The 25,494-nt window shown below is 40.1% G+C and overlaps 2 protein-coding genes across 3 annotated transcripts; both read right to left on the bottom strand.

The window, feature by feature from the left end:
* Positions 1-3,457: 3,457 nt before the first annotated feature.
* On the bottom strand, positions 3,458-19,128 carry LOC124872178 (inositol polyphosphate 5-phosphatase K). 2 transcript variants are annotated; one of them, XM_047371918.1, is made up of 14 exons: positions 18,751-19,128; positions 16,737-16,771; positions 16,178-16,685; positions 13,831-13,938; positions 13,564-13,672; positions 13,361-13,477; positions 12,805-12,980; positions 10,717-10,828; positions 10,461-10,570; positions 8,784-8,994; positions 8,564-8,701; positions 8,421-8,486; positions 8,233-8,337; positions 3,458-4,703 (listed from the first exon to the last, which is right to left on the bottom strand). In XM_047371918.1, the coding sequence occupies exons 2-14, from the start codon at positions 16,765-16,767 to the stop codon at positions 4,218-4,220; spliced, it is 2,277 nt and encodes a 758-aa protein (XP_047227874.1). In that variant the 5' UTR covers positions 16,768-16,771; positions 18,751-19,128; the 3' UTR covers positions 3,458-4,217. The 2 variants fall into 2 exon arrangements, with proteins under 2 accessions (XP_047227874.1, XP_047227873.1); XM_047371917.1 differs by having other exon boundaries at positions 16,178-16,771.
* Positions 19,129-20,890: 1,762 nt separating this feature from the next.
* Positions 20,891-25,090, bottom strand: smtna (smoothelin a). The gene is made up of 9 exons (XM_047372371.1): positions 24,958-25,090; positions 24,779-24,875; positions 24,192-24,290; positions 23,758-23,833; positions 22,459-22,569; positions 22,335-22,386; positions 22,035-22,149; positions 21,756-21,907; positions 20,891-21,663 (listed from the first exon to the last, which is right to left on the bottom strand). The coding sequence occupies exons 3-9, from the start codon at positions 24,273-24,275 to the stop codon at positions 21,516-21,518; spliced, it is 738 nt and encodes a 245-aa protein (XP_047228327.1). The 5' UTR covers positions 24,276-24,290; positions 24,779-24,875; positions 24,958-25,090; the 3' UTR covers positions 20,891-21,515.
* Between the last annotated feature and the right edge of the window lie 404 nt (positions 25,091-25,494).

Raw genomic sequence — 25,494 nt, 5'->3', positions numbered from 1 at the left:
ACTTTCTGTGACACAAATGAACTTTTACAATGTTTTTAGTGCGGGAATATAACTGTGTAGACTGGGAGGAGATCCCTCAGGAGACCATCCGCCGTCTCATCTGAGCATGCCCAGGCGTTGTAGGGAGGTCATACAGGCACGTGGAGTCCACACACAATACTGAGCTTGACTTGTTTTAAAGACATTACATCAAAGTTGGATCAGCCTGTAGTGTGTTTTTCCACTTTAATTTTATGTGTGACTCCAAATCCAGGCCTCCATTGGTTAATATATTTGATTTCCATTGATTATTTTTGTGGGATTTTGTTGTCAGCATTTTCAACTTTGTACAGAACAAAGTATTCAATGAGAATATGGTGGCCAGTCTTCATTGATTGCACATTGCACCAGTAAGAGCAGAGTGTGAAGGTTCAATTAGCAGGGTAAGAGCACAGTTTTGCTCAAAATATTGAAATTCACACAACATTATGGGTGACATACCAGAGTTCAAAAGAGGACAAATTGTTGGTGCACGTCTTGCTGGCGCATCTGTGACCAAGACAGCAAGTCTTTGGGATGTATCAAGAGCCACGGTCTCCAGGGTAATGTCAGCATACCACCAAGAAGGATGAACCACATCCAACAGGATTAACTGTGGACGCAAGCGGAAGCTGTCTGAAAGGGATGTTCGGGTGCTAACCCGGATTGTATCCAAAAAACATAAAACCACGGCTGCCCAAATCACGGCAGAATTAAATGTGCACCTCAACTCTCCTGTTTCCACCAGAACTGTCCGTCGGGAGCTCCACAGGGTCAATATACACGGCCGGGCTGCTATAGCCAAACCTTTGGTCACTCATGCCAATGCCAAACGTCGGTTTCAATGGTGCAAGGAGCGCAAATCTTGGGCTGTGGACAATGTGAAACATGTATTGTTCTCTGATGAGTCCAACTTTACTGTTTTCAACAAACATCCGGGAGAGTTACGGTGTGGAGAAGCCCCAAAGAAGCGTACCACCCAGACTGTTGCATGCCCAGAGTGAAGTATGGGGGTGGATCAGTGATGGTTTGGGCTGCCATATCATGGCATTCCCTTGGCCCAATACTTGTGCTAGATGGGCGCGTAACTGCCAAGGACTACCGAACCATTCTTGAGGACCATGTGCATCCAATGGTTCAAACATTGTATCCTGAAGACGGTGCCGTGTATCAGGATGACAATGCACCAATACACACAGCAAGACTGGTGAAAGATTGGTTTGATGAACATGAAAGTGAAGTTGAACATCTCCCATGGCCTGCACAGTCACCAGATCTAAATATTATTGAGCCACTTTGGGGTGTTTTGGAGGAGCGAGTCAGGAAACGTTTTCCTCCACCAGTATCACGTAGTGACCTGGCCACTATCCTGCAAGAAGAATGGCTTAAAATACCTCTGACCACTGTGCAGGACTTGTATATGTCATTCCCAAGACGAATTGACGCTGTATTGGCCGCAAAAAGAGGCCTTACACCATACTAATAAATTATTGTGGTTTAAAACCAGGTGTTTCAATTTCATTGTCCAACCCCTGTATATACAGGTCCTTCTCAAAATATTAGCATATTGTGATAAAGTTCATTATTTTCCATAATGTCATGATGAAAATTTAAAATTCATATATTTTAGATTCATTCCACACTAACTGAAATATTTCAGGTCTTTTATTGTCTTATACGGATGATTGTGGCATACAGCTCATGAAAACCCAAAATTCCTATCTCACAAAATTTGCATATTTCATCCGACCAATAAAAAAAATTATTTTTAATACAAAAAACGTCAACCTTCAAATAATCATGTACAGTTATGCACTCAATACTTGGTCGGGAATCCTTTTGCAGAAATGACTGCTTCATTGCGGCGTGGCACGGAGGCACATCCAGAGTGTTGGGTCTTGAGTCTCTCAACGTTCTCTTCACAATATCCCACAGATTCTCTATGGGGTTCAGGTCAGGAGAGTTGGCAGGCCAATTGAGCACAGTGATACCATGGTCAGTAAACCATTTACCAGTGGTTTTGGCACTGTGAGCAGGTGCCAGGTCGTGCTGAAAAATGAAATCTTCATCTCCATAAAGCTTTTCAGCAGATGGAAGCATGAAGTGCTCCAAAATCTCCTGATAGCTAGCTGCATTGACCCTGCCCTTGATAAAACACAGTGGACCAACACCAGCAGCTGACACGGCACCCCAGACCATCACTGACTGTGGGTACTTGACACTGGACTTCTGGCATTTTGGCATTTCCTTCTCCCCAGTCTTCCTCCAGACTCTGGCACCTTGATTTCCGAATGACATGCAGAATTTGCTTTCATCCGAAAAAAGTACTTTGGACCACTGAGCAACAGTCCAGTGCTGCTTCTCTGTAGCCCAGGTCCGGCGCTTCTGCCGCTGTTTCTGGTTCAAAAGTGGCTTGACCTGGGGAATGCGGCACCTGTAGTCCATTTCCTGCACACGCCTGTGCACGGTGGCTCTGGATGTTTCTACTCCAGACTCAGTCCACTGCTTCCGCAGGTCTCCCAAGGTCTGGAATCGGCCCTTCTCCACAATCTTCCTCAGGGTCCGGTCACCTCTTCTCGTTGTGCAGCGTTTTCTGCCACACTTCTTCCTTCCCACAGACTTCCCACTTAGGTGCCTTGAGACAGCACTCTGGGAACAGCCTATTCGTTCAGAAATTTCTTTCTGTGTCTTACCCTCTTGCTTGAGGGTGTCAATAGTGGCCTTCTGGACAGCAGTCAGGTCGGCAGTCTTACCCATGATTGGGGTTTTGAGTGATGAACCAGGCTGGGAGTTTTAAAGGCCTCAGGAATCTTTTGCAGGTGTTTAGAGTTAACTCGTTGATTCAGATGATTAGGTTCATAGCTTGTTTAGAGACCCTTTTAATGATATGCTAATTTTGTGAGATAGGAATTTTGGGTTTTCATGAGCTGTATGCCAAAATCATCCGTATTAAGACAATAAAAGACCTGAAATATTTCAGTTAGTGTGCAATGAATCTAAAATATATGAATGTTAAATTTTCATCATGACATTATGGAAAATAATGAACTTTATCACAATATGCTCATATTTTGAGAAGGACCTGTAGATTTTTATCTTGTCTAAGTCAATCACTTTTAACACAAAATTTATTGTGTGTGGCAGAAAGTCTATTCACAGCTCGTTTTTTCCTCTGAAACATAATCCAACCATTTTATAACATGTTTGATTTATATATGTGCAGAATTTTATGATTTTAAACTTTATTTAGCAACTTTAGAGAACAGGTTTGCAAATTTGTCATTTGCACAAAGCTAAATGGCTTTAACTGAGTGGAGACATTATAAAAACTAAAAATCCATCCACTATTTGGCTTCTGAACAAGTCAAGTACTTTTTCATCAGGAGGCTGAAGTCCAAATAACATCACCAGATGTTGCTGCTAAAGAGGAGGTTATAGACCATCTTTGTAGTTTTTTTATTCTGGATGCATTGCTGTGCAAACATGCACAGAATTATTACACTATCAAGAGGGAGAATCCAATAAATTGGATTTTATTTGCACAATCAAACAACAGTCAGTCCTTGATGAAAAACAATAAGTGGCTGTCAGCATCCAGCTCTGAAGAGCAGAAGCCGTGTTCACAAAGCTGCTAAGAAGAATAAGAGCATTTCTTTGGGATACTGTTCACGTGTAAATTTAAAACTGAGGTGACACAATGCTCTGTTTGTAGATGTGGACACTGAAACTAAACTTGTGAATACAGACCAAGTCGTACAGTGCTAAAATCATCAGGTTTTGCACAGTAGAATGAATAAGTTAAGTGTACATTACTCAGACTCACACAGATACATCCTGTCTTAGCTGTGAACTATGATACCATCAATGCTGGTTCAGAGTCCTTATTTTGATACAAGACTGCTACCATGGATCCATATTGCTTTTAGTGATAGCTGGTCCTATCTCTCACCAGTTTTCTCAGACTTTGGTTTCACATTCAGCTTGGTTACATGATGCCTTCTGAACTAACACTTGGAAAGTCTGCTCACATTTTTCACTCAAAGATATACATACAGCACAGAGTTGTATGAGATGATGATAGATTCACTAACAGGAAACTGCAACGTGGAATGTTTGGAAACTACATTAGAGTCAATGAATGTGCAACTTCTCTCAGATTGCGTCAGATCAGACAATGATAGAGTGGATGTTTTCCTATTTTACCTCTTTATAGCCTTTCTCGTGTCTGTTTCAACTTGCTTCCCAATCTTTTTCACCCCTGTAGGGCTAACCTGAGCTGGACTGTGTTCACCTAAGATGGCTACAATCAGGGCCTCCGGCACAGTCACCCCACTGCCCGGAGACACTGGGCTGCGAGGGCTGAGGGGACTGATGGTGGGAGATGGCACAGTGTCAGGGGAGACCAGACGTTCCTTCTTAGCAGCAGAGCACGGTGAACGGCTTCGTGATTGGCTCTCTTTGGAGCGAGGGCACAGGCTGAGGCCTTGCAGGGTCGGGAGGGGGTTGGAAGAGAGCGCAGGGACAGCTGGGCTGCGACTACGGCGGTGACGATGATGCCGTTTGCCAGTTTTTGGGCTCGGACTGCGGGAGTTTGGAGCCAGCAGAACCATGGTGCTGTCATCTTCTGAGCTGATGTTGGAACTGTCGGAGCGACACACAGTGGGGCTGTGAACAGGCATCCTGATCTGTTGAGGTTGGGGGATTGAGGAGAAGGTTACTGTTAAAAGAAGGAATAGAGTGCCTTGTAAAGGTATTAATGTCCTTGAAAACTTTCACAATTTGTTACAACCACAAACCTATGGGAAGGTTTTTGGAATGTATGTAATACATTCAAAAAGCAGTGCTTAATTGTGAAGTGAAAGGAAAATGATCCATGCTTTTAAGGAAAACAATAAATTCTTTTTAACATTTTACCAAATAATGACAGTTATGTGTGGTGTTCAGCAACCTCAGGAACCACTATTAGCTACAACCACAAGTTTTTATGAGGTATCTCCAAGCTTTACTCATCTACAGACTAAATGATTTGTCACTTCTTCTTTGCAAAATAGCTCAAGCTCCATAATTTTGGTAGGATACCGTTTGCGAAAACAAACCAAAAACATCTTAAATGTTCTTTGTTCTTCTTCTACCTGCTGAATTTATATATAATTTCTATATATTTTCTCTTTATCTTTTTAACTCTCTCCATGTTTCTTATTTATCCATCTTTTTATCTCTTTACTATGTAGCTAAATTGGGGCCATAAAGTTAGTTCAAAAGAAAAACATTTGAACCTGAAAAATTATTTTGAACATTCCCCCCAAAAATGTGAAAACTGGAACAAACGTTTTGCAACTGAAAAAAAAAAAAAAACTGCTGTGAAACTGGAAAAAATAAATTCAAAACTACTTTTCAGATTCAAGTTTTTTTTTCGAACTTGCAGATTTTTTTTTCGGCTTCAAACTTTTGGCCCTGTTTTGGCGTGGGGGTCGGGGCCTCAGATCACGGGGTGAGGAAGCATGACTGACAGCTCAACACAGAGGCTGAACAACATATTCCCAGCTGTTGCATTAAGGGACCGTGGGAACTGGAATTATCTGTAATACATCATAGATATTCTGTATATATGTGATTGATTTTGAAAGATAACATGCCTCACCAATAGAAGCAAGTTACGTGAATACACGACGCGCATCTCAGAGGAGAAAATATGATCTTGACAGATTTGCACAGCATTTTAAGTCCGTGTTGGAGATTTCCCATGCTCTCAACATCTATAAAAAGAACCACCAGACTAAGCGGAAACCAGATGCAAAACGAGCCGGTATTTTCACAGCCAGGGGCAAACTGGCATACGGGTCAACCGGGGAAATCTCCGGTGGACCGCTGGCTTAGTGGGACGGTGGTTCGCTTCACCACAGTTTTATTTATAAATATATATATATATGTATATATATATATATATATATATATATATATATATATACATACATATATATATAAATCTCCGTTTGTGTCTGGCATCCAGCAGAGAGGTCCGCAGTGCATCTCTCTGCTATATATATATATATATATATGTGTGTGTGTGTGTGTGTGTGTGTGTAGGGACAAGGGTTAGTTTTTAATGGGCCGGTGGTTCACTTCAGCCTGTGAACCACCGGCCCACCGCCCTGCACAGACACAGGGCGAGCGCGACATCAAGTACGCAAGAGGCGACAGTTTGTGGGCGCTGAAATTTCTCTGGACCATTGTGCCCTAAACTATGCCATATCAACCTGTTAGGGATAACCTTTATTTATATGACTCATAGCTGTTTTTCCCATAATGATGTTAAGCATAAATTCTAATGTTTCCTTTTTGTTAGAAAAGAATGCTTATCGACACACATTACAAGGATAAATGGCCCAAGGTTTGTGATGAATGATCTGTGGCTGGGGCACTGGGTTTGATGGTGGAGCAGGCTGTAACTGGTTTGATTAGAATGCGGCAGCACACTTAGATTAAGGATGGACACCAGCTACTACACAACCTACCAGATAGACACCACAATGGTGACACATAGTCTACTGATAAACACTGAGGGAGGGCACATCCATTGCATTGGAGTGCCAGATATAAAACTACATGTGACCTTTTTTCGGTGCTCTTCGTGAGATGGTCCGAGACGGGAGCCTCAGCGCTGGTCTCTGTAATCATTCCTCTGCCTAATTTAGATTAAAGGAGCTGAAAGTTAGAAACTGTTTGAGAGTCGTTCCTTTAAGAGTCAGTGTTAGATAGAGTCTGATTGCCTCTGGGAACCAGGGACTGGAGAGACTCCCGAGAGGTCTGACCGCCAACAGGGTGCGGTAGCTCGGACAAACCTCTCCTCTGCTCCAGTCAGGCAGATCAGCTCTGCTGCACACTGGCGAACAGCTGATCTATAACACATAACATGAACTGCAGGGCGACCAGCTGAGCTGACAATGAAGAGCGGAGATCAGAAAAAAAGCCCAGGCTTAATTATGCAGGGGTATTCAGAAAATACCGGCTCGTTTTGCATCTGGTTTCATTCCCGCCGCTTAGCGATTTGTTTGCTCTATGTTGTGAGCATAGGAAATCTCCAACGTGAACTTAAAATGCTGTGAAAATCTGTCAAGATCATATTTTCTCCTCTGAGATGCACGTCGTGTATTCATGTAAACTGCTTCTATTGGTGAAACATGTTATCTTTCAAAACCAATCACATATATATAGAATATTGATGATGTATTACATATATTTCCAGTTCCCACGGTCCCTGAATGCAACAGCTGGGAATATGTTGTTCAGCCGCTGTGTTGAGCTGTCAGTCATGCTTCCTCACCCCGTGATCTGAGGCCAAAACAGGGCCAAAAGTTTGAAGCCGAAAAAAAAACCTGCAACTTTGAAAAAAAAACTTGAATCTGAAAAGCAGTTTCAAAATAATTTTTTCCAGTTTCACATCTTTGTTTTTTCAGTTGCAAAACTTTTTTTTCCAGTTTTCACATTTTTTGGGGAGATGTTCAGAATAATTTTTCAGGTTCAAATGTTTTTCTTTTGAACAAACTTTTATTTTTCAGGTTCAATTTTGTTTTGGTTTGAACAAACTTTATGGGCCCAATTTAGCTCCATACTTATCTGTATATTTGTACATATGTACCAGGAGTAGTAGAGTACAGTAGCGGAACTGCTGCCATCAAAGCAAAATTCTGCGCTTTTAAAAACCGCAGATATCTTAGATAATGTCTTTCCCAGTATCTTAAATTGCCTTAAGTCTGGTGGGAAATTTGGGTTAATTTCCAGCCTTGTTGGACCAAGTTTATTACATCTTTTTAATTATTGTGTAGATATGTCCAAATTTATCACTTTCTTGCAACCATTTCCTGGCTTATGAAAACCAGCATATATCTGCTTCACTTGAATGGCATGTTCTCTTGTCTGTCCCATTTTGAGGAGGGGCTTACAGAAATGGGCCTCATTTTAACATCATATTTGTACCAAAGGGTAACAGGAGGTTATGTATTACTAATTATAAGTGTTTAAACACTGATGAGCTTAAAAATGTGAAGCCTCAGCTATATTTATTTTAAAGTCATTTTGTGTGACAAGGGACTCTTTTATAGTAATTTAAAGTTGGCTTGCAAACTGCATTTATAGTAACAATATTTTCACATACCTTTATTAAATGTCATGAATTTATAATAATAAATGCAAATATATAATTTGCTTTGTTACCTGAACTGGTGAAGACAAACCAACGATACTGTTCATGATATTACTGAAGTAACCCAGGATGTATTTACAGTCATCTCTGGGCAAATCCTCTTCTGAGAATGTCACCTTTAAAAAGGACACCAGTCAGCTCTGAATTAACTTTGACGTTCATCTTAAATGATCTTTATGAGCTCCAGTCTTGAACAAACCTGTGTAGCATGTTCTCCTTTGGCCCAGACATACGCCTGATAATCCTTGTGATGCCTGAACCCCACCTGTTCAGTGAGAAATGTCTTGACAATGCTGGGAGGAAAGTGTCAGAATTTTATTTATGTATTACTTTATGACCTACTTTGTATATTGCCACCCAGTCCCACGAGCTACGTTGATATGTTGATGCAACAGTGAAACTGACTGTGGCGTCTGATGCTTTGCACCACTCCTTATTTACCTGCAGCTCCACCAAAGGAAGGTCCACCCTGAATGGGAACTATAAGACGGAAGTTAAAATAAATAAACAATAACAGGAAAAAAATGTTGTTCTAAAGGATAAAAATGAGATTTGACCTCACATGGAGTGAGAACAAAGAGGAAACAGGTTTGTGGTCACTGATGGTGAAGCCCATGTGACTTTGATATTTATGCTGTATCACTTTAGTGGCTCCACCCAACCATGAGGTCAGACCCCGCTGCAATGATGCATTGTGAGTAGGAACAGGGGAACCAGTGCGACGAAGGCGCCACAAGATGCGGTCTGTCCAGGCAGGTTTTCTCTTCTTAGTGCTGAAGCATTCAGAGCAGAGAGTGAGCCTACATTTAAAAGGCAGATATCATATTCTAAAGAGAAAACAATTAATATTGTACATAAATCCCAATCAGCCTTTCCTTTGGGTTTCAAAACAGATAGGTAATTTTAAAACACTCTTTTCTGAGGCAGAAAGAGCCACTGAAACAGGAAGAACCCCGGTATATGTAGGGAAATTGTTTTCCTAACAACAAAAAAACCCTTTTAATGGGAATATGTTGTATGGATGTGTAGCGACTTATTGGTGACCACTTTTGTGACAAAGACCTTCTATACAGGAAACAAGGGTGAGTTCTGTGGAAATAAACACAAATAGGAAGGACAGATGTCTAATCAGCCACCAAAAATGTTCTGGATTGGAAACACTTTTTTTGCAACAATTATGAAACAATTTAAATTTCACATTTAAGAAAAGCAACAACCCAATGGAGAGGGATGAGGACACAACATTGTTAATGCCAGTTCAAGTTGGCAGATGAGCATGCAAACCACCAAGGTGATTACAGCTGTTGTTTATATGCATAAAGTTAATCAGATAATTAAATAATTTACTGATAATTAGATGGAGCCACATATTTTTTTTTCTGTGTCTGAGCTAAATAAACGAGAGTACATTACACCCCATATTCCTTCTGACTATTTTAACTTACCTGCCAGCCACTAGATGTGTAGCATTAGCTTGAACAGATCTTTTAAGGTGGTGTAATAAAGAGTGTCCTTGGAAAAAATGTTTTGACAGCTACATTACCGTTGTGAAGTAAAATATGTACTGATTATGTGTAAAAAAGTGAGACTTGCACAATCGCCAAATGGCTCCCCAATATAAAGTTGTCTGGGAATGTTTAGAGAAATGGAACCGCTGACGGACGCCTATTGGCACCAGAGTAACAATGTTGGTCAGAATTGGAGGAAAAATTACAAGATCTACTTGAACGATGCCACAATTTAAGTGTTGAAAATAACAGGTTACGTCAAATGAGAAGTGTTTCGTTCCTCTGCTGAATTACCGGCAGGCTGGGCATAGCTCTTTTAAATCCTTCTGTAGGTTGCCAGTTTGTTAAGTCTCCAAGCTACTGCTCTCAGACATTTCTTCTGACTTCTTCCTCCTCACTGGATACATTTGCTTATATATCATCACATCATAAACTTAAAAGCAAGCAGGAGGCTTTGCCATCTCTGCTTTTGTCATGGATGGATATTCTGTTTTACACTTATGCCAAAGATATAACATCATCAGTCTTTGGCAACTTTTGACCGTGAGCTCGCTTGTTTACTTTCCTGCTTTTTAATATTGTTTTTATATATTTATAAACTATATAAAAAATTATGAAATACAAGCCCAAACACAACTGAAAAGGAAAAAAATTAGAAATGATAATATGTACCATTTTAAAAACTGTTAACAAGGGTTAGTTTGAGATGAAGATACACTATAACAGCAGACCTGGTGTCGTATGTGTGAGTCCCCACATCAAACTTATACGTAGGTGGAAACTTAAGTGGTCCCTCCATGAAGCCCTCCAAGATAGCCTCTGTGTTTTTAGCCATATTGAGCTGGAGATAAAATAAAAAAAGAAAGAACATCTGCATGAGTGAATTTCCTTTATTTAGAGCTATAGCTCCCTCTGCTGGCTGCAATCAAACAACAAACCGTCCAGAAGAATCCATGCTTCTGTTTTTAAATGATGAAGGTACCTCACCTGATCCCGCTCCCACAGAAGAGGCAGCTTGCTGCTTTCAATGGCACATTTCACCACATGGATGTCATAGTCTTCAATACGGAAATTTAGGTCCCCAAACCAAAACACGACGCTGCAAACACAAAAGAGAGGTTGCCATCTAGGTGTTAGTGGGAAATGCTGAAACACATTTATATGGTAGATCATAGTAGTGTATACATATTTACTGATTGCTATACTTTGTCTTTTTATTGTAAGATTTAGCTTTGTATGTTATATTTAGTTTTCTTTTTACTTAAGTGTTAGACATCTTAATTGGGACTTGAGTCTGAATTTCGTACCTTTACATGTAAATGTGAACCGGGTATGACAATAAAAATCCTTGAATCCTTGAATAATTATATATATTATAGTATAATTATGAAAGTCACTCCCAATTTGAAAACCATAAAAATCCATAACCCTGACACATTAGGCCCACTAATCTTAAAAATAAGCACTTTAAGTTGTGCAGGATTCCTGGTATCTTAGAAAGGAAGTTGCCTTTTATCTTTTTATTTGCTCAGTTTTTTTACCCTTTATTTTACCACAAAGTCCCTTAAGAACAAATCTCTTTACTGAGAGAGAAATGCCAAAAGGCACACCATTGTACAGTACACAAAATAAAATAAATAAAAATGTTACATACAATTAAAACGTCTTAAAAGTCATTTAAGTACAAAACCAGAGAAAAACTCACAGGAATAGAGCATACAATTAGCACATCATAAAATAATTGAAGAGATGTTTTAGAATAGCGATAACACTCTCCATTCAAGGGGTTTGTAAGTAGAGCTTTAAATTCATTCAAATATTAATTATTTGTTGTTTTTAGACTGTTATGTTTCACATCCTGAAACTTTGGCTAAATGGCAATTTATCAACTATTGATGGGTAAACTGCAGACAAGGAAAATGTAAGTAAGTTCCCTGAGTGTTACTACAGTATGTACTTGGTTAAATGTGTGTATTGCTCTGGGCAATCAGGCAGGGCCCCGTCATTTCTTTTTTAGGATTCATTACTTATGTTTCCATTATGCCACCCCGAACCTTTACTCCCCAGAGTTTAATTACCCTGAACCCTAAATCTCCCCTAGGCTGTTTGTTATGTGTGTAGCTACAGCTTGGAGGATGTAGGTACAGCTGCAAGATGACTGTGTTTAGGTGAGAGGGGAAAAAACCTGCCCTTGTAATCAAATGATTTTTAAAAATAACACTATAACCAAGGATTTATGGTACCTTCACTCTATAAAAACAGTCTTTTCTACAAAAAGTCAGTCCAAACTCCTTTTAAAGATGTTATTGAGTAGGTTTAAATGCTTTTCATGGGAGTAGACATCTGTGTTAACTGTATTTATGGCAAAAGAGAAAAACTGATCAGGATTAGAAACCGGTGTTACTGAGTAACGTCTAATAACGTCTAATTTTTCATAGCAATTACACTCTGAAACAAAGTTAAAATCCCTCCAAATTCAAAGGAAACATCTACTATCAACATACAGTATGTTTACCAAATTAAGCCAGACATTTTCAAAAAGACGAATACATACAGCAGCAGCCGCCTCATTTCTTTCAATATTAAAATCTCATAATGAGATGCAATACTAGAGGGATTTCTAGTTGTTTTTCGTAGTGTTTTGTAAAAAAAAAAAGCTTAAAAACATTAAAACATAAAGAGATTAAAAGCCTAGAATGTTAAGAATTACCACCCCTGTCTCTATGGATGGCCAAAAGCACAAATCTGTGATTCAAAATCTGTTATAGTTAAAGTTAACAGGAAATATGAGCTGTAGAGGATCTTGAAAATGTGTGGACTGCATTTGAAAGCTAATTTCTTGACAGGAAACTAACCAAATTAAATTAACTATACCAATTCTCCCTTGAAGAGAGGTTAAATATATGTTAAATATATATATTTAAGTCTGGATGCATAATTTTAGTCTATGTAAATTACTAAGAATCCACAATAAATTAATGCTTCTGGACCCAAAACAGTAATATTTTAGTCTCAATGAGCCTGCAAACTTCATCTTTGCATCTAGCATATCATATCATAGGCAAAATCACCCACTCATGGTCCAGTACACCAGTGGCAGTCCCCCCTTCAAACTGCTGCTGCTGAAGGATGCTCTCAAAGTCTTCCATCCGCTGCTCCAAGTTCCTCATATGAGCTGGCAGGTGACAGTTGAGAAAGCATACCGGGTGGCCGAACAACGTCATTCTTGCACTCACGCCACCTTTATTTCCCTTAAACATGACAAGAAAGTATATTTCAACAAATGCATAACTCAAAGCAATGAAGGACAACCATAGTACACCTGCCAGACCTGCGCTTGGGGACAAAGTGTTTTCTTTTTTTCTGACATTAAGCCACAGCATCAGAGAGTCAGACAGCCTGCTGCTGCACTGACCTCAAAGAGAAGGTGAATGCACCAGCAGCAGCAGCCAGTGGGGGATGCTGACATCAACATGCATGGGAAGGTCACACACTGACATATGCACCCACGCATGCATGCAGCTGCCAACAGGAGGAAGCACAGGCCCTACCTCTGTGTGCAACATTTCTGTAATCCAACTCTGACACTAACCCCAAACAAATTTGTGCGGGGTCACCTCAGTGTTCTTACCCAGTATCCCCCGAGTCCTGTCCGTGTACTCTGGGTCTGCACACCTCTGAGGAATGGAAGATGGCAGAATTTAGAAAAAACAAGCAGAAGCACTCCTTGCATCCGCTGGGACGCCACCTGAACAGATGAGAACGATGGAAAAATATTCAGTTAATCAAAATTTTACAATTAGAAAAAGAAGGATATGAAGAATGATAACTTACTAAAACATATCCAAAAGGACTCAGCGTGTCCATACAAAGCTCAATCCACTGGTCTGAAAAAAGAACATCTTTCAGCCTCTTGTTTATCATTGAGTTAACCTCCTGGAGTCTGGATAATGACAGAAGCAAGAAAATGTTACAAACAACCAAAACCAAACTTTAATAAAAAAGGACAGCGACTGTAAGGAGAGAGAACCACAGATGACTGAGTGGGCAACCACTGCTGTCGCTCTGGTGCTGCCAAGTCATCCAGAAATACTCGCTTACCCGATGATAAACATGTCAATGCTCCCATCTGAAACATTTGGTCCAAACAGAGATGTGATGTCATCCGGTGGGACAGCTGATCCCACGTTCCATGTGACGATGCACACCCTGACAAACAGACAAGAGCAGTGGAAACGCTGCATTAGGTTGGAGTTCTTTTGTGTAGGTTACAGTAAAATGGGATATGATCCGCAATGTCATCCTCAGAGGAAAAGCTTCCATCAGGGTTTCTTCATATGAAAAAAAGCATAAATAAGCACCTCAGTGAATCTCATTGATGACTAAGTATTAAAAGTGTATGTGTGTGTGTGAGTATCCACATAGCTGAGTACTAGCAGAGTCAGAAAAAAGGGATGGAGCTGAATATTATATGAAATTGAACAGATGGGTGGCTGAATAAGCTCCCACTTAAATGTCAAATTCAGCAAAAATAATTCTAAAGGTTTTACAAATGGTATTTCAATTGTTTTATCATTGAAACAGTGAAGAAATGATTAAAATCCCCATCAATAAAAACAAAAGTGGAATCATTTTTATTTCCTTCAGAAAAAGAACGACAGCCGATCCTGAGATATAAGCAACTTTTAGTTAGCTTGAAAACTAAATGCAGAAAATTGCTAAAGTAATCCCACCCTTTGTTTTAAAATGTTGTCAAGTGACAACCACTAACGTCAATGTATTGTATTGGGATTTCATGTGAGAGTCCTACACAAAGTAGTGTATAAATGTGAATTGATAGGAAAAAAAGGGTTTTCAAAATCTTTAGCAAATAAAAACCTGAAAAGTGTGCCATGAATTATATTCAGCCCCCTTTACTATTATACCCCTAAATAAAATCCAGCACAAGTTACAAAATGCATTCAGAAGTCACCTAATTAGCAAATAGAGTCTAGCTGTGTGTAATTTAATCTCAGTATAAATCCAGCTGTTCAGTGAAGGCCTCAGAGGTTTGTTAGAAATCATGAGAGCACAAACAGGATAATGAAGACCAAGGAACACAGCAGACAGATCAGGGTCCGGAAAGTTCTGGAGAATTTTAAAACAGGGTTGGGTTATAAAACAAGATCCCAAGCTGTAACTTACAGACCCTTTTCAGCCCATCTGAAAATTGAAAAAGTACTCTATAACTGGTGTTACCAAGACATGGCTGTCCACCTAAAATATGTTTTACACTTAAATAAATTTTGCCTTGACCCAAAAGACCTACATGACTCTTTAAAAAAAGGATAGCTTATGGCATTTTAAAAGTACCTAATGTATAAAATTTTATTTTTTGTTTTATGATTAAATAAATATCATTTTATTTGTATTTTAAGTTTTAGAACAAAGAAACTTCACAAAATGAAAATTAATACGCGTTTTTATAATTATGAAACTAGGGGAAAAGCTGGGTGAGGCTTAATGACCAAACAAATGACTACCATCAGTCTGTTGTGGAAATTATAAGGCAATTTTGCATGAAAATATACAAGAAAATAGTTAAAGGAGCTCTTTCTTTATCTTGTATTTAAAAACAAAAAAACCCTCTATATAATGTAAGTTATTTAAACCCCGGACCTAAACTAACAAGGGCTGGCAAAGGGAGCATAAATAAGATAACCTGCTGAGTCACCCTTGTAGCTCTGGAGGAGCTGCAGAGATCCACAGCACAAGTAGGGAAATCTATCGATAGGACAACTATTAGATGTGCGTGCACTGAGCAAATCTAGCCTTTATGGAAGGGTGGCAAGAAAAAAGACAATGTTGAAAGAAAGCCGTAAGAGGTCTCATTTGCAGTTCGCCACACGTCAAGTAGAAGACAGAGTAAACATGTGAAAGCTGGTGCTCTAATGAAATGAGTCCAAAATTAAAAATTTTAGCGAACATGGTAAAGAAACACTATGTGTGGCATGAAACCAACACAGCCACTCCCAAAGTGACACACAGTAGTGGCAGCATCATGCTCTGAGAATGCTTTTCTTCAGCAGGGAGTGGTCAGAGATGACAGGAAGCTGGATGGGGCTAAATACAGGGCAATCCTGGATGAAAACCTGTTAGTGGCTGCAGGCAACTGGAGGCTGGGGTGGAGGTTCACCTTCCAGCAGGACAACAACCCTGAACATACAGCCAGACCTATAGGGGCACTTCATTTGTTTATGAGCAACAGTTTGGGTGTGACACTGTCAGTTTCCTACGGCTCTCAGAGAAATTTGCAGCTGTGATTCATGTGACACGGAGGGCCACATTTCAGTTTTCTGCCAGCTGCTCTCTGCAGGACTGCACCTGCTGCAACCATCAGGAAGAACAGCAGAAATGACTCAACCTAAAAAGTATAAAAATCTCCACAACATGGTTTAGTTTGTCTCACCTGAAGTCATTATTCTCTCCTCCTGGCCTCTCAGACTGAGTCTGTCTCTTTGTTGAGGTCCCAGGTAAGGGGGTCTTCTGGGGTTGAGGGTTCAGACTGGGTTTGGGACTGAGGCTCGGGGTCAGGTTAGGACTAAGAGTTGGTTTTAGGTAAGGCTGAGGGCTCTGGGGGTATTTCAGAGGGAACGAGGGCTCTGACGAGGAATGCGGTAAGACGTTGGCACTCTGAGGACCCGGAATGCAAACAGGGATCAAATCTATATCCTTAGAGGACTCCAGTGGGACTTTGCTTGTCTTTGAAGCCGTTTTTGTTCCAAGAGCAGTCGGTCTGGGTCGACTTATGCTTGCCAGTTGTTGTGGAGTGGGCCTATCCTCCACTGACTGCATCCGGGCTTTCCCTTTTGTAGGCACCTGCGTGGGACCCAGTCCTGACTGTTTTTTGAGCACCTCTGGTGGAGTGAATAAATGTGGCCCCGGGACTGGAGGCTGTGAAGGTAAAGCTGGACTTGCTCTGATCACTGCACAAGGTCCAGGCAGCATGTTAGGACCACAAGGGTCTGTGCTGAGTTGTTTCTGTGGCAGGTGATCCATCAGCCTGCAAAGGGATGCAACATTCAAAATTCATAAAAGAGAACATCAGTCTTTAAGTCCCTACTGTTTAGTGTCTTGGAAAATTATTATAGTGGAATAAATGTTTTTTTTATAAATTTGTCTAGTTACAACCACAGACCTCATTGTATTTTATTGTGATTTTATATAAAAGACCAAAAGTAAAGCATCATCATCAAGTGGAAGTGGAACTTAAATGATGCATGGTTTTAAAATGTTTTTACAAAACTAAACCAGTGTGTTGTGCAGATGTATTCACTCCCCTTGGGTCAATAGAACCAACATTTGAGATATATTTCTTCCAGCATTATCCATCATAATTTATTCTTTGCAAAATAGCTCAACCTCAGTCAGACTGGATGAAGAGCATTTGAAAATGTTTTTCAAACCTTGGAGCAGATTCTCAACTCATGAATTCACTTTAATAGGCGCCATCCTATTGTAGCTCTGTCTTTTTATTTGGGGCCTAGATCATGAACCTCCACCCAATTCAGAAGTAATTTCCAGCCTCTAACATGTTTTTTTTCCATGACTGTTCTTTATTGAGCTCCAACCATCTTTGTTTCATCTCTGACCAGCTTCAATGTAGCTGCTGATGAAAAGCATCCCCACAGCATGATACTGCCACCACCTTAATGCATCATGGTGATAGTTTGTTCAGGAAGGTACGCAGTGTTCCTTTTCTACAACATAAAGTGTTTTGCTTGTTGGCCAAAAACTTTCATTTTGGTCTCATCTGACCACAGCCCCTTCTTCAAACTGCATTTTATCGCTAATTTTTTCACTTGACACATTGCCCCACCTGAGCGGTCAATCTCTGCAGCTCCTCCAGAGCTACTATGGGCCTATAGACTGCTTCCCTGATCAATGATCTCTTTGCCTATGCTGTCATTTTAGGTAGATGGCCGTGCCTTGGTAGGTTTGCAGTTGTGAGGTGCACTTTCCATTTTCAGATGATAGACTGATAAGAGCTACACGAGAAGCTTGGGATATTGTTTTATTCCTAATCCTGCTTTAAATGTCTCCAAAACTTTATCCCTGACCTGTCTACTGTGCTCCTTGGTCTCATGATGCTGTTTGTTCACGAACGTTCTCTAATGAAACCTCTGAGGCCTTCACAGAGCAGCTGGATTTATATATTAAATTACACACAGGAGGACAATTTGTTGGATGGTTACCATTTAAGGGTGTCAGCATAAAGGAGATTTAAGTAGCCAATGCATGTTTAAAATACATAGCAAGTTGTGACTATAACGTGGCAAAATGTGATGCTCAAGAGTTTAAGCAATTTGAAGAGTTTTGCAAGGAACATGCTTGTGTGGAAGAGAAATTTGATCATTTTATATTTTCATATCAGACCCACAATGGGTTGCTGGTCATATAAGTGCATAACTGTGCTGGGAAACTTAACTTAAGGCTTTCGGATTACGGTTAAATTCCCTGCCGATGTTCATTAACCCCTGACCCTGTTATAGATGGAGAGCATTATATTTCCAATTGCATAAATGCAAGGTGCATTAGTACAAATCTAGGATGCATAAGATGGGACAAACAGCTGTACTGCTGATAATAGTGCACATCAAAGGATGCCAGACAGGCTGCTGCAGGTCACAAGGAAGAGGATGGATTACATTAAAAGGAGGGCAGCAAATCTACCTCCATTTTACTGTCTGTGTGCCCAACACAGAAATCATACACCTCTGCTTTAATTATTTAGGATATGCAAACGTGTCTCTCTGTCTAACAGAAAACTCAGCTCTAACATTGCAGAATAAGTTAATGGTGATCAGACACATCCGAATTTACTTTCAAAGTCAAAACTTTCACAGCCTATTAGGTGGGCCTTATTTAATAATGCAACCCATGAGTCTGCAAGTCTGAAAAGCAGCTTTATGTATACAGATAATGGAAACATAAGAAAACATAAACTGTAACAGTAAACCGTGGCAAAAAATCAAGTCTTACCTCTCGTGTGTTTTTTTTTTTTAAGTCCAAGGTGAACCGCAAGGGTGATATCATAGAAAAACTGAACAGAATAACATTAGTCTCCCTTTTCTCCCATAACACACACCGATCACAGCTACCAGACTGTCACCAACAGCCAGGATCGATTAATGGATAGGAGGCAGCCTGCAGCAGGTCAGACCCGTCGGTTCCGTGGACAGCCGACGTCTCGTCACGGTGCAGTCAGGACAGAGAGCCGTCACGCGTCGTGCGTCCGGACCTTTGCATGTTGATTATTTGTGTTACACTAAAAACCACTGAGTACAGACTGCATCATCCCGATCCTTCATGCTGTCTGAGTGCAGCGCAGTCCTCCACCTCACCGACCCGGCTGCACCTCTCAATCCTCCCTCCCTCCCTCCCTCCACGGCTGCTGGGGGCGGTCAGAACAGAGCAGAGACATTTAAAGCTGCCAAACTAAAGCCGGGCAAAAATAACAGCGCATCTGTCCTGCGGGTGACGCATTTATCCGACAACTGTGCGTCACTGATTGGCAGCATTGGTCAACGTATCAATACGCTATGATAAATTGCTTCGGCTGAAGTGATATAAACTTTTATATACCAGGGTAAGTTAATGCATCTAACCGAACACTTTTGCTAATATTAATCTGCAATTAATATTTTGTTTTTTACCCCTGGTTGTGCTGCTCAGACACCTCACTGTTGGGAAAACCTTCAACTGTACTATAGTTCCTCAGCTTGTTACCAGTCATATTTACTGGAAAACAATAATCCCCAGACTGGAAACATTTTCCGAAATATGATGCGATGCAGCAGTTGTTTGCTAACAGTCATTGCTGATATATTTTCGTCCTGGCATTGTGTTCTCACTAAACTGCTAAAACTTGCTGTTATTGTTACATCCCTAATTAAATTCACTTTAATGTTTACATTTGTGAGGAAACATATATTCACTGCATATTGGCATCATGTTCAAACTACAAAGGCAACAAAACAATGTTATTTATTTTATTTTATTTTTTTACCTCAGCTACTTCTTTTCTTGGTGATAAAAAGTTAATTAATGCATTTTATCAATAGCCACTTCCAGTCTTAAATCTCCTGAGAACGCTTAAGGTTATCTTTCACAAAAAGGTTTTACATTTGGGTAAAGAATCACACAGGGTGTTTGAGTTTCTCTTATTCATGTTTTAAGTCCTTGAATGCAAAATATTTTTATGTCCAGATTCCCACAGCGCAAAGTCTGATTGTCATGACATAGTTATAGCAGGAATAAAAACCTCTTGTAGTTCCAATTTGTGGGGTGACATTATGAAAAGCTTTCATTATAAGTTGAACTACAAGAATATGCAAACATTTGTGATGTTTAATAACGATTCTTTACTCTTTATAACTGTTTAAAAAGTATTTAAATGAAGAACAAAGGGAGCAGAGGCAATGCTTTCATTTACGAGTTAAATTATTGATTAATGGGGAAGCAATTTTTGATTAAGACTTCCTTAATTAAAATTTTAATTTATTTAAATTTCGTTTTATTTTTAAAATAAAAACATCCATACATCACACCTAAAGGAGGCTTTTTAAGCTTGCACACCTCCCCCTTTGTTCTCCAAATATAACGATAGGCATTATGGTGAAATGCCTAATTTTTATTATCTTTAGACCACCCAAACACTTTGCTCTACCTTTAAAACTTTATAATGGCTGGACATGTCTTTCATAATTACATATAAAAACTGAACAGATGCATGTGTGGAAATTGTACCCAAGGATGAACAAGACTTATGGAGGTGCGGGATTCTTTTGCTGATATCTTGGCTGATTCTTTAGATTTTCCCACGATGTCACACAAAGAAACACAGCGTTTGAGGTGTCACCATAAAAATCCATCCAACTGTTGAATTTGAAGATCTGGCATTCAGCAAAAATAAATGATTTCTATAACCTTATTTAATGTAAGACAGTGACAAAAATTATTATGTTCCTTTTGTACAGTTTATGTAAAGGTTTGGTTTCAGCTGTAAAATGAACTGTAGAAAACCTCAGATTTGTTGGAGGTTTTAACATCTTAAACACGTTTTAATCGTCACCCTGAACAGATTCTATGATGCTGGAAGCCCAAAGATGGGGACAGTAGATTTGATAATAGGGACTGTGTTTTATTTCAATACCATAAGTCATTATTAATAGTGGGAAAGTAGATGAAGAACATAACAATTCAAGACATTTTGGGTAAAAAGCACAATTTCTATGTCAATATGTGTTAAATCTACATAAAGAAAATGATTTGGTAAGTATTTTAAACTGTATGCACAAGTCTTTTTAATAACTAACATTTGGACAATGGAGTCTACACATTTCATAACAAAATTCATAATCAAATATGTAATTTTTGTGGATCATTTATGCAGGAAAAAAAACCCACTTTAGATAATGAAATGGGTATTTATTTAACTGACTCACAGACTGCATCAGGTCCTGAACATCATCATCATCACAGAGGTCATGCTCATAGTCACAGTGGAAATAATGCAGATGTGTAATCTCAGAGGAATGAACAGTTCCTAAGCACCAGGTGTCCTCTTAAATCACACAGACAGCAAACTAATACCACCCATTAGTCTCTGTGCATTCACAGTGAAATGGTTCTGATCGAACAGTAAATATTTATCTGAAAACAATCACAAAGTCATCCTTTTCACCTCAGTTTCTGGCGGCGCATTCATCTGTGAAGGTCACAGTGACTCCCGGACTTTCAGAGATTCATGGGCGCTGCTTGGTTTTGACAAGGCCCTTCTCCACCAGACAGCGGTAAAATTCCTGGATGTATGTATACACACACTTCCAGTCGGGCTCCTTCATTCGGACCAAGTCGTCAGCATCCAGCAGAGGGGGACAGCCTGCCAGTCTCCTGAGGACCAGATATCAGAACATATAACTCAGACAATGTGCTCTCAGAAGACTAAATGTATTCTTGTTTCACTTTAAGAAATGAGATCTCACTCTGCGGTGCTGAACGCTAGCTCGAAGTTGTCCCTGGGCTTGTAGGGGTTCAGGGTGGAATATTCAAAGGCATCAGGGAAAAATCTGTGCACCAAGGCGCAGAAGGCTATGCCATCTTTCCAACTGGATGAAAAGTTCTGGATGTCTACCCCCTGTTTTAGTCCCACAAGAGAGAAACCAGTTTTCAGAAGCTGTGGCCAAATGGGCTTTAGGGACAGAGCTGTGCACAGTTAAGATGAGCGACAAATCACAGCAAAAGCTATCTGGTTGGAGATTTACCTCATATGGCTCTGTTTTGGCCCTGCACCAGTCCAGAAGCATTTGTTTGACATTTTTAGCATTGGGTGGTTCAGCAGAGAAACATTTCTGGGTTGAGACAGCAGCAGGACCGGTCCTGCAGAGGAGAGGAGACGAAAAACATGCATAAATTATCTCAGTGTCCAAGAAGTTAAAGAAGAAACGGCATATTTTCAGTTATGTTGCAAAAAAAAGTTCATGATTTAAATTTTTTGAGTTTTTTAACATTTTACTGATTCTATTCCCAAAACATAAAATTCTGATCCAAAAAATGTCACTCACCTGCCTGCTGTCCTGCTCATTGGAGTGGAGGATGATGGCTGACCTGCTGACTCTGAAAACACAACAGACAGATTTTAGTAATTATATAAAGGAGACAACAGGGACATCAAAGAGTCAGACTCACTGTTAGTCGATGGCTGCTGGTTCATGGATGCTCTTCCGATGCTCACAGCTCCACCTGTTCCTCCTTTATTCAAGTCCTGCCGTCTCACCCCACGCTCCTTTTCCCTTTTTTCTGATCAGAACAGTTGAACTTAGACAAGAGTGGTGTGCGTTTGTATTCAGATGCCTTTACTCTGATCATTTTAAATACAATCCTGTCTAACCAACTGCCTTTAAGACCTCAGAGATTTGTTAGAGAACAACAGCATAATCAGACCAAAGAACAAAGCAGACAGGTCCAAGATTAAGTTATGGAAATGTTTAAAGCAGGGTTAGGTTATAAAACAATATCCCATTCTCTTTACATTTGGGAAAGAGTATGGGACAGCTCCAAACCTAGCAAGACATGACCCTTCAACTAAACTAACAGGATGGCCAGAAAGAGCATTAATCAGAGACACAGCTAAGAGGCCCATGGTAACTCTGGAAGAGCTGCAGAGATCCCCAGATTCAGAGATAAATGGTCAGTATTAGTCATTCTCTCCACCAATTTTGGTTGTGCAAGAGTGGCAAGAGAAACACAATGCTGAAAGAAAGTCATAAGAAGTCCCATTTGCAGTTTGCCACAAGCCCAGTTGGGGACACTGCAAATATGTGGAAAAATGTGGTGGCAGCATCATGCTGTGGGCTTGAAAGGAAAGCTCGACAGAGTTAATGGGAATATGGATGGAGCTCTATACAGGACAGCCCTGGAAGAAAACCTGTTCGAGGCTGCAGAAGACTTGAGATTGGGGTGGAAGTTCACCTTCCAGTAGCACGACTCTGAAGCTACAGCCAGAGCTACAATAAAGTGGTTTAGATCAAAGCATTTTCATGTGATAGAATGGTCCAGTTAAAGTCCAGACCTGAATTAAGTTGGGATTCTGTGGCAAGACTTGCTGTTCACAGATACTCATGACACTTAAAGGTCTGTGAAATCAACTATTAACAGACATTCATCGTTCACTGAAGGCCACAAGCTGTTAGTCAAGGTGGTCTCCAAGTTCAACAAATGTCACTGAAGTCTCACCAGATCTTAGTCCCTCTCCATGCATCTCCGAAGTGGGTGAAGTTGTGCCAGAAAACATTTAGATTGCTGTTCATAGACACTCTTCATCCGATCTGACTGAGCTTGAGCTAAGTAAAAAAAATCTGCATCTAGGCTTGCAAAGCCAAAAGACCTGCTGCTGTTAACTGCAGCCAAGGGTGGTCCTACAAAGTACCGCCTCAAGTGGTTTACAAATAAGCACCGCCCTTTCTATCATGGTGGTATGATTTTTACCCCTCTTTTTCTTGAGTAGATCCCTCAGAGCAGCTCGAATCATCCGCCTCTCTTCAAAATCTGCTGCACTGTCCAGCTGCGGGGTAAAAACAGTCGCTAATGAGAATTTTAAGATATGCTTTCTCAAATTAAAACAAAGAAAACCAGGTGTCATCATTAGTTGACAAATAAGATAAAGTTCAAATTGCCTGAACTTGTATAGTGCTATCAAATCCCCAGAGACCCCAGAGCATTTAACACTACAATGCACCACTGAGCCTTCTGACCACCAGAACATGACTGAGATGGACAGAGCAGGGGGGTTTGTACCAACAACCCACTGGTTACAGGACGAACTCCTACCACCTGAGCCACAGCCACCCCTAATTAATCCCCCTTTTATACCAGAAACTCAGTATATGCACAATCACGGTGTCACTTTTTTATTGGCTCACCATCTTGTTGAGAATTTCTTCATCCTCAATAGAGGCCAGTTTTTCATGCGTCAGGGACGCTGATTCTTCATTTTTTGACTCCATGTCTTATAAGTGAATCTGAAAAACAACAGACAAAAAAGAAAACTAACACAAGATTTTTTTTATAGACAAGAATGAAAAACAAAGCTGAAGACATCTTTTTGTCATGTAAAGCAGAACAATCTGAAAGAACCTTATTTGCAAAAATGAAGATTTTTTTTGTTAGAAATGTTGCAGAGAGGGTAGGAAGCCCCGATTCATATTTAAATGAAATATATACAACAACTTCTAACTGGGCAGCTGTGTGACAAATTATTAGTCCAATTGACGTGCCTCTTATTGCATCAGAGCACAAATAAAGAGCCTTAAACATGTACAAATATAGTAAAGTAATAGAAGAAGCTGGTTTCTAAAACAATCTGATAGCAGCACTAAACAATCTGCTGAGATTCTGAGAAAATATCTTGTGCCTGATGTCACAAAAGGAAAAAAACCCAATATGGTAGCATGTGAAAAATGTAAAAATCAAACATGGAACCAGTCGGTTGACATCTGGTGCAACTCACCTGTTATCTAAATGCAAACCTGCCCCTATGGTGAGTTCTGGACCCAACACCTCTGTCTTGTTTTCCTTCTTCTCTGTTGAAGCTTATGTGAAGAGAACTGTAGAATATCACGGATTACATCTCAATGCTTCACAAGGATGCTTGTTCAGAGGGAGAGAGTTCAGATTGCTTATACAAACCTCCCAAAATAGGATGAAGGACTAGGAGGAGGAAACACACCCAATCCATCCATCTTTGTCACCTCCACATCAGTTTTTGCTCATCTTGTCACAGGATCCAGGATGATGTGATTCCAAAATTATGAATCTCTTCAGATCAGTGTTTCAATGTCTTAGCAGAAATGCTTTTTTATTACAATTTACCTTCAGAGTGCAGCAGCCGAATGGGAAATGAAGGGTTAACAGGGACAGAAAGTGAGGAGCACTGCCTTATTCAGGCAAAAGGCTGTACAGGAACTCTGTTTACAAAACTGGAGGAATCTTTAAGAGGACGGACAGAGCCCATATTTAGTGACAAATACAAACATGGTCCTCTGCTGGGAAACAGGCAAAATATTGCTAACATCATCAGAGATTATTTTTTTGTTTTAAATGTTTAGGGACATTAGGGGTTAGCAAATCTGAAAATAGGTAAACTGCTCCATCTAGTTGTAGCTGCTGGGAGATAATTTTTATTGAATGAAAGCATTGTTTTCCTGAAAATTAGAGGTTGGAAAC

This window comes from Girardinichthys multiradiatus, chromosome 8, assembly GCF_021462225.1.
Source record: "Girardinichthys multiradiatus isolate DD_20200921_A chromosome 8, DD_fGirMul_XY1, whole genome shotgun sequence".
Lineage (NCBI taxonomy): Eukaryota > Metazoa > Chordata > Actinopteri > Cyprinodontiformes > Goodeidae > Girardinichthys > Girardinichthys multiradiatus.
Note: the sequence above shows the minus strand (reverse complement) of the source record. Positions and strands in the feature narration are given on the sequence as shown.